The sequence below is a fragment of the Mobula birostris genome, chromosome 9 (genome assembly GCF_030028105.1).
Source record: "Mobula birostris isolate sMobBir1 chromosome 9, sMobBir1.hap1, whole genome shotgun sequence".
NCBI classification, from domain to species: Eukaryota; Metazoa; Chordata; class Chondrichthyes; order Myliobatiformes; family Myliobatidae; genus Mobula; species Mobula birostris.
Genome location: NC_092378.1, coordinates 46,362,242 through 46,377,770, shown reverse-complemented (window position 1 = coordinate 46,377,770; position 15,529 = coordinate 46,362,242). Strand labels below are relative to the sequence as shown.

Below are 15,529 nucleotides of genomic sequence, written 5' to 3'. Positions count from 1 at the left end.
CTTGGTGAGACCACACCTGGAGTATTGTGTGCAGTTTTGGTCCCCTAATCTGAGGAAAGACATCCTTGACATAGAGGGAGTACAAAGAAGGTTCACCAGATTGATTCCTGGGATGGCAGGACTTTCATATGAAGAAAGTCTGGATGAACTGGGCTTGTACTCGTTGGAATTTAGAAGATTGAGAGGGGATCTGATTGAAACGTATAAGATCCTAAAGGGATTGGACAGGCTAGATGCAGGAAGATTGTTCCCGATGTTGGGGAAGTCCAGAACGAGGGGCCACAGTTTGAGGATAGAGGGGAAGCCTTTTAGGACCGAGATTAGGAAAAACTTCTTCACACAGAGAGTGGTGAATCTGTGGAATTCTCTGCCACAGGAAACAGTTGAGGCCAGTTCATTGGCTATATTTAAGAGGGAGTTAGATATGGCCCTTATGGCTACGGGGGTCAGGGGGTATGGAGGGAAGGCTGGGGCGGGGTTTGAGTTGGATGATCAGCCATGATCATAATGAATGGCCTACTCCTGCACCTATTTTCTATGTTTCTAAGTTTCTATATAACAGGCTTGTGGGAGCATTTATTATTATTTTCAATGTTTCAAGAAATGTTATGGAATAAATTGACATTATTCAATTCCTAGTTTGGTTTATGTTTTATGTATAAAAAACATTGAATACGCTGGTCCTATTATGCTACCAGTGCAGAGAGCCTCTGAGGTGATTCCTTCCAGCCTCTCTCTCTGCAACACAAATACCACGCCATTGCTTAATTAAAAAATGTGTAGCGAAGGATAATTTCTAATTTAGAAACTTCGTAAGACCACAAGACAAAGGAGCAGAAGTTGGCCATTCGGCCCATCAAGTCTGCTCCGCCATTTTATCATGAGCTGATCCATTCTCCCATTTAGTCCCACTCCCCCGCCTTCTCACCATAACCTTTGATGCCCTGGCTACTCAGATACCTATCAGTCTCTGCCTTAAATACACCCAATCACTTGGCCTCCACTGCTGCCCGTGGCAACAAATTCCATAGATTCACCACCCTCTGACTAAAAAAATTTCTTCGCATTTCTGTTCTGAATGGGCGCCCTTCAATCCTTAAGTCATGCCCTCTCGTACTAGACTCCCCCATCATGGGAAACAACTTTGCCACATCCACTCTGTCCATGCCTTTCAAATACGAAACGTTTCTATGAGGTCTCCCCTCATTCTTCTAAACTCCAAGGGATACAGTCCAAAAGCAGACAGACAGTCCTCATATGTTAACCCTCTCATTCCCGGAATCATTCTAGTGAATCTTCTCTGTACCCTCTCCAACGTCAGCACATCCTTTCTTAAATAAGGAGACCAAAACTGCCCACAGTACTCCAAGTGAGGTCTCACCAGCGCCTTATAGAGCCTCAACGTCACATCCCTGCTCCTATACTCTATTCCTCTAGAAATGAATCCCAACATTGCATTCGCCTTCTTCACCACCGACTCAACCTGGAGTTTAACCTTAAGGGTATCTTGTACGAGTACTCCCAAGTCCCATTGCATCTCAGAACTTTGAATTCTTTCCCCATTTAAATAATAGTCTGCCCATTTATTTCTTCTGCCAAAGTGCATAACCATACACTTTCCAACATTGTATTTCATTTGCCACTTCTTTGCCCATTCTTCCAATCTATCCAAGTCTCCATGCAGACTCTCCATTTCCTCTGCACTACCGGCCCCTCCACCTATCTTCGTATCATCAGCAAACTTAGCCACAAAGCCATCTATTCCATAATCCAAATCGTTGATGTACAATGTAAAAAGAAACGGCCCCAACACGGACCCCTGTGGAACACCACTAGTAACCGGCAGCCAACCTGAATAGGATCCCTTTATTCCCACTCTCTGTTTCCTGCCAATCAGCCAACGCTCTATCCACGTATGTAACTTTTCCGTAATTCCATGGGCTCTTGTTAAGTAGCCTCATGTGTGGCACCTTGTCAAAGGCCCTCTGAAAATCCAAATATACAACATCCACTGCATCTCCCTTGTCTAGCCTACTTGTAATTTCCTCAAAAAATTGTAATAGGTTTGTCAGGCAGGATTTTCCTTTAAGGAATCCATGCTGAGTTCTGCCTATCTTGTCATATGCCTCCAGGTACTCTGTAACCTCATCCTTGACAATCGACTCCAACAACTTCCCAACCACCGATGTCAAGCTAACAGGTCTATAATTTCCATTTTGCTTCCTTGCCCCCTTCTTAAATAGTGGAGTAACATTTGCAATCTTCCAGTCCTCCAGAACCATGCCAGAATCTATCGACTTTTGAAAGATCATCGCTAATGCCTCCGCAATCTCCACAGCTATTTCCTTCAGAACACGAGGGTGCATTCCATCTGGTCCGGGAGATTTATCTACCTTTAGACTATTCAGCTTTCTGAGTACTTTCTCTGTCGTAATTGTGACTGTGCACACTTCTCTTCCCTGCCACTCTTGAGTGTCCGGTATACTGCTGATGTCTTCCTCAGTGAAGACTGATGCAAAATACTCGTTCAGTTCCTCCGCCATCTCCTTATCTCCCATTACAATTTCTCCAGCATCATTTTCTATCAGTCCTATATCTACTCTCACCTGTCTTTTACTCTTGATATACTTGCAAAAGCTTTTAGTATCCTCTTTGATATTATTTGCTAGCTTCCTTTCATAGTTAATCTTTTCCCTCTTAATGACCTTCTTGGTTTCCTTTTGTAAGGTTTTAAAAACTTCTCAATCCTCTGTCTTCCCACTAATTTTTGCTTCCTTGTATGCCCTCTCCTTTGCTTTATCTTTGGCTTTGACTTCTCTTGTCAACCATGGTTGCATCCTTTTTCCATTTGAAAATTTCTTCATTTTTGGAATATACCTGTCTAGCACCTTCCTCTCTTCTCGCATAAACTCCAGCCACTGCTGCTCTGCTGTCTTTCCCGCCAGTGTCCCTTTCCAGTCAACTTTGGCCAGTTCCCCTCTCATGCCACTGTAATTTCCTTTACTCCACTGAAATATCGACACATCAGATTTCGGCTTCTCGTTTTCAAATTTCACAGTGAATTCAATCATGTTATGATCACTGCCTCCGAAGGGTTCCTTCGCCTCAATCTCTCTAATCACCTCCGGTTCATTACACAATACCCAATCCAGTACAGCCGATCCCCTAGTGGGCTCAACAACAAGCTGTTCTAAAAAGCCATCTCGCAGACATTCTACAAATTCTCTCTCTTGAGATCCAGTGCCGACCTGATTTTCCCAATCCACTCGCATGTTAAAATCCCCCACAATTATCATAACACTGCCCTTCTGACAAGCCTTTTCTATTTCCAGTTGTAATTTGTAGTCCACATCACTGCAGCTGTTTGGAGGCCTATAAACAACTGCCATCAGGGTCCTTTTACCCCTGCTATTTCTTAGCTCAACCCATAAAGATTCTGCACCTTCCAATCCTATATCACCTCTTTCTAATGATTTAATATCATTTCTTACCAATAAAGCCACACCTCCCCCTCTGCCTACCTTCCTATCATTCCGATACACCGTGTATCCTTGGACGTTCAGCTCCCAGAGACATGCATCCTTTAGCCACGTCTCAGTGATGGCCACAATATCATACCTGCCAATCTGTAGCTGTATGACAAGATCATCCACCTTATTCCTTATGCTGCGTGCCTTTCAGTACAACATGTAGCCAGAGAACAGTCCCAGTAAACACGAGAATATGTGGGTCAAGAGGTCATCTAAAATTTGAGCCTTTATTTATTTTAGTGTCATTAGTGAATGTAAATTTGTCCATCAGTAAAATGGGTGCTTTGATTCTGGATGGAGTCGTAATCAAATCCAACCTGCCTGAGAATGGTTACTTGTCTGTCAGAAACAGCAAAGGGAGTGAAAGCATTTCTAACCTTGGTTTCAATACTAGTGTGTAAGAAACAGAAAATTTAGGAGTAAATAAAACCCAAAATATTGCAAGTAAAATACAAATTATGAAAAGGGAAAATGAAAACTATTAGACTGGTTTACTATTCTCACGTGTACAGAGGTACAGTGAAACATTTTGTTTTTCATGCCATCCACACAGATTTCATTGCAATAGTGTATTGAGATAGTACAAGAGAAAAACAGTAACAGGTCCTAAATTGGGGGTCTGCTTCGTAGAGCAGCTCTGCACCATCCGCTACAAGTGGGACATCCCAGTGGCCAAACACTCCCGTTCCCGTTCCCACATGTTGATCCATGTCCTCCTCTTGTGTAAGGTGAGGCCACCCTCAAGGTGGAGGAGCAACATCTTATATTCGGTCTGGGTACCCTCCAACCTGATGGTATGAATGTCGATTTCTCCTCCCAGTGAACAAAGTTTCCCCCATCCCCCTTCCTCTATTCCTCAGTCTAACCTTTTACTTCTTCTCACCTCTTGTTACTTCCCCATGGGTACCCTCTGCCTTCCTATTCTTCTATTGTCTACTCTCCCCACCTATCAGATTCTTTCTTCTCCAGCCCTGGACCTTTCCCACCCACCTGGTTTTACCTGTCACCTTCCAGCCAGCCTCTTTTCCCTCCCCCCAGTATTTAATTCAGGAATCTCCCCCCATCCTTTCAGACCTGAAGAAGGGTCTTGGCCCGAAAAGTCGACTGTTAGTCCTTTTCTATCAATGCTATCTGACCTGCTGAGTTCCTCCAGCATTTTGTGTATGTTGCAACAACAACAGGGTGTAACAGCTACAGAGAGCATGTAATGCAGGCAGACAATAATGTGCAAGACCATAACAATATAGTTTGTGAGGTCGAGTCCATCTCATTGTACTAGTGAACCTTTCAATAGACTTATCGCAGCAGGGTAGATGCTGACCTTAAGCCTGGTGGTACCTGCTTTCAGGCTTTTGTATCTTCTACTAGATGAGAGGAGGGGAGAAGAGAGAACATCTGGGCTGCATAGGTTCTTTATGTTGGCTGCTGTGCTGAGCCAGTGGGAAATATAGACAGGGTGTCCATGCAGGGAAGTCTGGTATCCCTGATTAAATGAACTGTGTCCACACTCTCTGCAGCTGTGAAAGAGCTAACAACAGTTCAAACATTCTTTTCCTGGAGCTATAGGATTCATACTGCGGACATCATGGTTGTGCAGTAGTTAGCACGAAGCTATTAAAGCCTGAGGCATTGGAGTTTGGAGTTCAGTCCTGATGCTGTCTGTAAAAAGTTTGTATGCCCATCCTGTGAGCGCGTGGGTTTCCTCCGGGTTCCTCCCGTATTCCAAAGATGTGCTGGTTTGTAGGGTTATTGGTCATTGTAAATTGTCCTGTGATTAAGCTCGGGTTAAATCGGTGGTTGCTTGGCAGTGCAGCTCGTTGGGCTGATAGGGCCTATTCCATATTGGATCTCTAAAATAAAACGATTAAAGTATCAGCTTTAGATATTGGTACAATATTGTATGTGGTCAGAGTGGCTGTAGATAACCAGAACGGCGTGCTTGAAGATTCTTCTTTTCTTTGCAGGAGTGTGAATTGTAATTACATCGGGGACAAGTTCCCACCCACCAGCTCACCAGTTTACTTATTGCTGAGCTTGTTCCTTGGGACCTGTGCGATGTTAGTCAAAGAGACGGGGATCACTGTCTTTGGAGTGTGCCTTATCTACGATCTCCTTGTTCTGTGCTCTAAAAGACTTCTGATGTAAGTTCAAACAATTTACCTCTGTGGCAGACACTTTTTTTTAAAAGAAGAAATATTGTTTCATGAAATAATTATAATCTGTTATTTATCTATGCAACACACATCAAAGTTGCTGGTGAACGCAGCAGGCCAGGCAGCATCTCTAGGAAGAGGTGCAGTCGACGTTTCACGCCGAGTCCCTTCGTCAGGACTAAATGAAGGAAGAGTGAGTAAGGGATTTGAAAGTTGGAGGGGGAGGGGGAGATCCAAAATGATAGGAGAAGACCCCTCCGTCTTCTCCTATCATTTTGGATCTCCCCCTCCCCCTCCAACTTTCAAATCCCTTACTCACTCTTCCTTCAGTTAGTCCTGACAAAGGGCCTCAGCCCAAAACGTCGACTGCACCTCTTCCTAGAGATGCTGCCTGGCCTGCTGCGTTCACCAGCAACTTTGATGTGTGTTGCTTGAATTTCCAGCATCTGCAGAATTCCTGTTGTTTGCATTTATCTATGCACTACAGTTATGCTGTTGGTTTGGCAGTGGGTGCTACAGAAATTGAAGTCAGGACAGTATCGTTGAAAGGAAATTCACCATTTTTTTGCTGATGAAGATTCTTATTTATTTTGAATTGTGACGAAAGAGGGTTACAAAAAGTACACATAGACTAAGATGTTAACTGTCCTGTGCTGGCACCAGTGGGATCAGCAGTTGATCTGCCACCTGTCTTCAGGAGAAAGAGAGATAAGGAAGACAATGGAGCAGCATTTGGAAATGTTAATGAAGAGACGAGAGAGTTTAACGGAAGGAGACACCGGTCTGAGAACTGTCAAGATCGGCTCCTTTTTGAACCCTGAACTGTTTGAAGTGTGATGGACAGGCGATACCCCAGCAGGGGGATAAAAAGGGACAGGTTCGCTAAGGCAGGACACACATGCCACCACGAGGTAACGAGACCCTGGAAGCGGTGCACCTCCCACAAGTCGGTGGGAGTTTTGGAGGGCTGGTCGCGGGACCAAGCCATAGACGCACAGGGTGGAAAGGTACGATCGGCGGGAACCTGGTGTGTGTCCGCCCTTGCCTGGGTGCCAGGTTCACTGCAGAGGAACGATCGTATCTGAAACGGAGGGGTCATAGTCTGTGACCTCAGAAGACATTACAAAGTGCTCGCCCGAAAGCTGACTGTGAGGAATATCAAAGGTCTGTTTGGAATCCGATTTGAATATTCATTCGCTTTCTCTCTCTCTCCCACGGCGATGGCGATTACTGCGAACTGAACTAAACTGAAATCTGTCACTTTGAAACTGGTCATTTATCCCTAGACTGCGATAGAGCTTGATTGATCCTATTATCCTAGTTCTGTGTACATGTGTGTTTATTCATTGCTAACCTGTTGCATTTATATCCTTACTATTAGAGTACTGTGTTGCTTATTTCTTTAATAAAACTTTCTTAGTTCCAGTAATCCAGACTCCAACTAAGTGATCCATTTCTGCTGGTTTGGCAACCCAGTTACGGGGTACGTAACAGAATAAACTTGCAACACCTGATAAATATGACACACTCACTTGAGCAAACCATTTTTTTTCTGGCCACAAGTGAGAATTGCTGGTCAAAGCAAAATTCAAGACCCATCAGATTCTCTGCCTCCATTCTACTCGTGTTGTCTGGCAGGTGTCTTGGCTATTGGTTCATCCTTTCTGAATCCTTGAACAGCCATTCAATACAGTATGGACACGGTCAGTTACCGATGATCTTTGCCCTTCAGAATTTGTTGCTGGCTCTAGACACGAAGCTCTAAGGCTTGGGATGGACGGATGGTTGGATGCTTGATTTCAAGGGGCCCTTTGTGTGTTTCTCCCTTAGTTTTATTACAGAGTCAATACCGACTTTTGAAGTCTGGTACCTTGCTGACTGAAAGCCTCTCTGTTTCCAGTTTAGCGGGTCTGACTGCGATCCATTCAACATTCATGCCCACAGTAGCTGATTAATGTGGTGCCCAAGGGAACCAGCTACAGGGACCGCCTGCAGAGCGTGCTAGATGTGTTTGGACATATATCAGGTTGTAGTTCGTTGCTGCACAAATTAAATGTTAGTTCATGGATCAGTTGACAGAGATTTAAAAGGATTTCAATTAATCATTTAAGAACTCTGTTATTGTACCATGTGACTGCTTGAATGGCCAAAGGTGAACTTGGTGGAATAATAAAGTTCTGGAAATGCTCAAAAGATCTGGCAGCTTGTGTAGAGAGAGATATTGATACTTCATCAGTCCCTCCTCAGAACTAGAAGTGAACAAAGTAAGTGTTTAGTTTGCAAAGAGGAGGAGAAAGGAGAGAACAAGAGACTATCTGAGATTGAATGGACATCAGTGCTGCCCTGGTGGTCATGATGGCATGTAAGAATGGCAAATAAGTATCAGTTAAAAACTGATCTGTTTGGACCTAATGGAAGTAGTTTTGTTCCTTCCCGTTACTGACTGTTAAGATACTGATTACATGTAGAGTGCCTGTCACTGGCCATTCAGTACTGTGTGAGGGTTATGTGTTATCACAAAGCAAAAGTGTCATCTGTGGGACCCAGCCTTTGTCGGTCTGGTTTATATGTGTAGTCACTTTAAGCAGGGTTTTGGTGGGACGCTGGAGGATCACCACCTTTACATTGCACTCGTCTGTTGTCCATTGACGCCGGCACTGCCAAAAGCCATATGTTCTACCGTGAGCTTGCTGATTAATTGATTGGCAGGCACCCATCAACGCATTCATCACTGGCAGAATAATGATGGATGAATGGGAAAGTCCATGAGGAAAATCCCAGCTGATTGAGAGAGCTCTTCAGCAGCTTCTTAAAATAAAGAGCAACCCACATTAACAGCCATGTTTCATAAACTCAGGACACCCCAAATCAATGAAGTAATACAAAAGTCTGGTGCAGTTGATTGCATTGCAGAGACCTGAAGTGATAGGAAATCAATGAATCCCCCAAATGAGAGAGGAGCCCAGTTCCCTCTCTTTCCAAAACTCATTAGGATTCACTCTAATCCTGCCTTGGAGCCATATCCAATTACACCAGAATGGCATCTGTTCCTGATTGATGCTTGACAGCCAACCATCTCCTATGGTGTCAGCAACAAGTACAAGGGACATCGAGTTACAAGTACAAGTATTTTTAGGCTTTCATCAGTGTGACTGTGATCTGTGCATGCTGGTGAATAGGGTCCTTTCCTTACAGTGGTAAGTATGAAACTCCTCAACTTGCTTGTGGAGGCCGTGTGAATGAGAAGCAGGAGCAAGCCGCTTGACCTCTTGAGTTTGCCCTGATTTGAGATGATTTGGTTGTAACCTCAATGTTCCATTCCGATCTATCTACAGAACCTCACACTCTCTTGATTATCAAAAATCCAGGTAGTTCTGACTTATAAATATTAAAGAACTCTGCTTCTGTTGGCTTTTGAGGAAGAGAGTTGCAACGATTGACACTTTTCTGATAGATAAGTGACTCCTAGTCATTGTTTCCTCTTTTGAGAGAACCTTTGTCTCTCTGTGCACCCTGCTCAGAGTCCTCAGGATCTTGTATGTTTTGATCAAGTGCCTTTTCACTTTTCTAAACCCTAGTTCATACAAGCCCAGCCCATCAAACCTGCCATCCTGACATAGCCCATTCTTTCTAAGTAAGGCTCAGAACTGCTTGCAATATGGTAAAATCTTTCTTAAGTCAGGAGTATAACAGAGTACACAAAATCCAGACATGCTTTCACCAATGGCCTCCTGTCACCATGCTGTGCAGGTGTTGCTGAAACTAAACGTGTTTCCCACTTGCAGCTAAATAAAACCCAGATGGGCATCCACATTGCCTGGTTGATTATTAAACCGTGCTGAGACCGTGGAGTGGGTTAAGAACTAAATTGCCTGATAAACAGTGGTCTATACACACCAAGTGTGAGCTGACAGCCTTGTCTGGGTTCTGTAAATAGCGAACTGTGTTGTTTTGCCTGGTTGAATACTTGAAAAGCTCTGAAGCCAGAAAATGCTCCCTTGATGTAAGGTGTATTCAACATCCCTTTACAAACCTGGCAGGGCCTGGAAGTTCTCCACAACAAACAGAATCCATTGGTTTTGCCTCTGGCTCTCATCAGTGAAGCCTGGTTAATTTTCAAGCTGTAGTATGTGCCTGCTCGTAAAGATACATTACATAATATAGGACAGATATTTGGCCCATTCTACTAGGGTCAGGTGACACAAGGCAGACAGAAATCGAACCTGTGATCTCATGCTCAGTACAATGTCAAAGTCAAGTTTATTGTCCTGCACAGGTGCAGTGAAAAATTTACTTGCAGCAGCTTCACAGGCAAATACCCAACATATAAGCAGCATTCACAAGAAAAACATATATTAAATGCAACTTCTACACAATTTTACAGAAAGAACAAAATAAAAACCAAGTCCATTTTAGTGCCAAGTGATCAAATCAGTCATAGTGTTGCTTTACGGAGGTAGTGATTAGGGCTATGCTGGTTGGTCCAAAAACTGAATAGTTGAAGAGAAATAGATGTCCTTGAACCTAGTGCAGTGGGACTTCAAGCTCTCTACCTCCTGCCCAGTGATAGCTGCGAGAAGATGGCATAGACCTGATAGTGGGGAACTTTGATTGTAGACATAGCGTTCTTGAGGCGACACCATCTGTAGATACGACTGATAGTAGGGAGGGAAGGTCACAAATTGTGGAATGAAGAGGAGTAGTTTCACAATTTGTTACCATGGTGACCCCCTCCCCCCGTCCCGAATTCACTGTTGATGTATGTGGTAAGTTGGCACTTATTTTCAGTGTATCTCCCAGAATCATTTTTGAGCAAAGTTTGGGCTGATCCCCATGGTGGGACCCTGTTGTGCAGGTACGTAGTGTGTGAATTGTACCGAACAAGCCTTGCCCATTAAACAGCGGAGAAAATCATTGACAGCTGGGAAAACTGGCTTAGTATGATGTCAAAACTGTCAACAATTTTACAATTTATTAAAAGTCTGTCAGTGCTTTCAAATTAAAAGCAATGAACCAAATTCACAAGGTATGTACTACCCAAGGCATTTCTTTGCCCCTCATAGTTCACCTTCTCTGGCAAAATAAACAGAGTTGTTCCTGTGCCAAATGTATGCAGTTGCTGCTCCTTTGGGAGGATTCTCCAGCCTAGAAGTTAGCTAGTTACTGGAGTATTTGTTCAACTCCATGAGAATCCCAGCCTTGAGTGCTCTCAGGAGAAGGTTAGTGAAGAATGGGCAGCCAGACTGCAAATAGTCCAAGACTTAATGGAAATGACCTTGCTAGGTCAGGTCACTTGTGTGAGATAAGGGAGTCAGCACAGATGTATTAGCAGCAATTTATGTTTGACTAACTTGAGTAATGTGACCGATACTGCATATTTGGACTTCCTAAAGGATGTTCATCAAATATCATATGACACACATTATTTAATTGAAACCATTGAGATTAAAAAGATCATGACAATGAAGGTGCAAACTTAGACAAAGGACAGAAAGCACAGAGGCATGATGAATAGGAGCACGTTTCTATCCTATTTCCTAATCTGCACTTAAGAAGTACATTGCTATTTTTAAAGCATTGTGCGCTATCATGAAATGGATTGGAAAGTTTGTTAGAAATAAGGTCTACCGAGGTTCTCTCTCCCCTTGTTCACTTTTCAAATCTTTCCTACATCACCTTCCCACCACCCCCCCCCATTATGAAGACTCCTCATCTTCCCCACCTGGTTCCATCACCTATACATTGATCCATCTTTCCTAATCCTTTCTGTCTGCCATTACCCCACCCCCCACATAGCTGATTCCATCATTCCCATTTCCTCCACTAGCCTGCTCCATCTGCTTGATTCTTTATCTTTTACTACATATCACTCACCGTTCTCTGTCTAAACAGTTCCCCCACCTTCCTCTCCCTCACTTGACTCATCGTCTCCCCACACCTCCCAAATAGTTCCACTTATATTAGTCTCGGTGTCATCCCTGCCTCTCAATTCTACACTTCGGACAACAGGCTGTCTTCCCTCTCCGCATTCAGTCCTGATGTAGGATCTAAGTCTGGAAGATTGACCAACTGTTTGCTGCCTGAATTCTTCCAGATGTTTATTTCTGCTGAACATTAGGACACTTGCACTTTTTGATATGAATCAGTGACCTGGACATTGGGGCACAGGGTATAATTTTATAGATGGAAGGTGAGTCCAAATTCAAAGATATAGTAAATAACGAGAACATCAGTAGTGGACTTTGGGAGGATTTATATAGACTGAGGAGATAAGTAGGTCAGAAGATCAGAATCTAGTTTATATTGTGCCATGAAATTTGTTAACTTAGCAGCAGCAGTTCAATGCAATACATGATAATATTAAAAAAATCAATTACAGTGAATATATGTGTGTGTATATATATATATATATATATATATATATATATATATATATATATATAGAATAGATTAAAAGTAGCGCAAAAACAGAAATAATATATATAGTTTTAAAAAGTGAGGTAGTGTTCATGGGTTCAATGTCCATTTAGCAATCATATGGCGGAGGGGAAGAAGCTGCTCCTGAATCGCTGAGTGTGTGCCTTCAGGCTTCTGTACCTCCTTCCTGATGGTAACAATGAGAAAAGGGCATGTCCTGGTTCATGGAGGTCCTTAATAATGAACACTGCCTTTCTGAGGCACCTCTCCTTGAAGTTGTCTTGGGTACTATAGAGGCAAGGAGCCAAGATGGAGCTGACTAATTTTACAACTTTCTGTAGCTTCTTTTGGTCCTGTGCAGTACCTCCCCCCCCACCCCATACCAGACAGGGATGCAGCCTGTTAGAATGCTCTCCATAGTACATCTATAGAAGTTTTCGAGTGTTTTAGTTGACAAACCAAGTCTCTTCAAACTCCTAATGAAATATTGCCAGTCTTGACTTCTTTGTGGAAGCATGTCATAACACAGATTCACATTAAGTGCCACATCTCGTTAGGGCAATGAGGAAAGACATGATCTAACTAGCACATAGAAGATTAGCGTATAGTACAGGCCCTTTGACCCATGATGTGTCAACTTTATAACTCTCTAAAATCAATCTAACCCTTCCCTCCTACATAGCCCTCCATTTTTCTATCATCTTTGTGCCTATCTAAGAGTTTCTTCAATGTTCCTAAGTATCTGCCTCCACCACCATTCCTGGCAGGGTGTTCCATGCACTCGCTACTCTCTGTTCAAAAAAAAATCAATTTACTTCTGACATCCCCCCATATTTTCCTCCAAAGTTCTTAAAATTATGCCCCCTCGTACTAGCCATTTCCACCCTGGGAAAAAGTATCTGGCTGTTCACTCTATCCGTGACTCTTATCAAGCTTCCTCTCATCCTCCTCCTCTGCAAAGAGAAAAGCCCTAGCTTGCTCAGCCTATCCTCATTGGATATGCTCCAGGCAGCATCCTGGTAAATCTTCTCTGCACTCTCTCTAATGATTCCACATCCTTGATAGAGGGCATAAACACACTGGGGTCTGTATTTGTCACACACATCATTAAATAGGATAGATGGCAGGATAGATTGTGAAAGCTAAATTTTAAAAAAGCAGATAGAGTTCCTGGCTTTGTATTGAGATGGATAAAACTGAAAAAACAAGGAAGTTGCACTAATCTTCTGTGAGATAAGGGGAGTCCCTGCTGGGGTAATGTATTCAATTCAGGGTCGAAGATGGGTGGAGGAAGTATTTTATTAAATTTGTAAATATGGAGAAACTGGAAACCTGGGGTGTTCTTCTCAAAGCAGAGGAGGTTAAGAAGAGATTTGATGGAGTTCAAAATGTGTCAGTAAGGAAATGTCTCCAGTGAGTGGAAGAGAGGATGATGACAAAGATGCAAGTTACAGATGATTGGCAAAATGTCAGAAGAGAAGGTGGTGAAATTATTGAAACACATGTAGCTGTTAAGGAACTTGACAGATTAGATGCGTAGTTAATTTCTCCCCTAGCTGGAGTGTTCAAGGCTACAGGTCAGAGTCTTGAGGGTAAGGACTTGGCTGTTCAGACTGAGGTGCAAAGACCCTTTTTAACCCCGAGTTCAAGTTGGGATTTTCTGCACCACAGTACTATGGGGCCACAGTCCTTGAGTATATTCAAGGTAGAAGTTGATGGATGTTATTAAAGGAATCATGAACGTGGGGTAAATATAGGAGATGACACTGAGGTAAAAGCTCAGACATGATCTTATTGAATGAAAGAGCAGCACTTGCCTGCTCCAGCCTCTCTTTAATGTGTTCTTGTGCAGTAATATTTCGTCTATGGTGCAAGTTGTGACTGGGAATTCATTGCTTGAAAAGATGAATGGAGCAGATGAATCGGTAATGTTCAAAAGCAAATTGAACAAATATTTGAAGGGAAAATAATTATGTGGCTGTGGGAAAAAGCAAGAGAGCAGGATTAATTGAATAGCTGAACCAACAAACCAGCACAGATATGATGACTGACATGTGGCCTCCTGTCTTGCATCATTCCATTATTTGCATAGTTTACATTTGCATAATGAGCAGCTTCTTGTTCATTAATCCCTCGAGTGTTAAATGTATATTAAAATGCTTAAGCACTTGACGCACCATTATGATTCGATGATAGTTAATTGCCTTATTGCAAGAAGTCCTCTTGTCTTTGCCTTGGTCTGGACAGATATCTGAAGGAAATACCAGAGATTGTTTCATTGTGTGGGGAATGGAGAGAGGTCAAGTTCTGGAGTGAGTGTTGTGCTTTGTGCTGATTCTTTCAGTGAGCATTGGCAATGAGCCCACAGCTTCTGACTGATGAGCTCAAAGTTTTTGACAGTTAGCTCAGGGCCTGATCGCGTCTCCTTGCAGGAAGCCACTCAAATTTCGGTTCTCAGCACTCCACGTACATGTGGGTCTTACAACAGCAGATTTGCACAGTGTGGTCACCCACATCAACTGAATCATATGAGCATAAGAGACATCATGCAGTTAAGTTCTTGTAGTGGACTTGGGTGTGTTATTCTTTAATAAGTGCTGTGCTGTCTCATTCATCTCTTCTCTCCAATTCTGGTGAAAGTCTCTGGGGGTGCCTTGTTCTTGCAGATGTTCAGTTGCTTCCAAATATATCATTCAGTGCTCCTTTTCAAATACTATTTCTGGCTGTCCACTCTTACAATGTCGAGAGATTGTGGGTTTACTTTCATTTGAACATCACAGTCCAGGCAGACACTCTAGGAAGGAATGTCAGATGGCCTGAAGTGCTGGCTCATTAACCATAAAGTTGACCACAAATAGATATACACTAGATTTTCCCTGGTGTTTAAACCAGAGCTTCAAAGCAGCACAGTTCAAAGAAGAGAATGGGACATTTCTCTGGTAATCTTTCAGGTTAAAGAATCAAAGTCAAAATTTGTACAGCTATGAAACATTGTTCTTCAGCAAACTATGTCCATGCTAATCCTTTTTGGCCATCTGTGCTAATCCAGTTTGCCTGTATTTAGGTCTGTATCCTGCTAGCCTTGCTGACTCAAGTGCCTTTCCAAATTTCTCTGGAACTTGGTGGCTGTATCTAATTCCACCGCCTCTCCCTCAACAAGTTCCTGATATGAACCACTCTGTATATTTTTAAAAATTGTTCCCTCAAGTCTCCTTTAAGATTCCGTTCTCTGACCTGAAACCTATACCTTTTGTTTTTGTACCCCTGGGATGGGGAAAATTCTGACTATCTATATCTATGGTTCTTCTAATCTTTTGTCGTTCTGTTGGGTCACCCCTTTGCCTCCTCCAGTCCATGGAAAACAAGCTCACCCTATCCATTCTCTAACTATGGTGTATTATGGTAGCATAACGGTTAGTGTAACACTGT

At 42.9% G+C, this 15,529-nt stretch overlaps 1 protein-coding gene across 2 annotated transcripts in view; it reads left to right on the top strand.

Annotated features, from left to right (window-relative positions):
* The window catches only part of tmtc1 (transmembrane O-mannosyltransferase targeting cadherins 1), a 187,719-nt gene that overhangs the window by 32,945 nt on the left and 139,245 nt on the right, over nucleotides 1-15,529 (top strand). For both annotated transcript variants that reach the window (XM_072267978.1, XM_072267979.1), the window contains exon 4: nucleotides 5,495-5,671. In XM_072267978.1, the coding sequence (XP_072124079.1) occupies nucleotides 5,495-5,671 (177 nt within the window). The remainder of the gene's footprint in view (nucleotides 1-5,494; nucleotides 5,672-15,529) is intronic.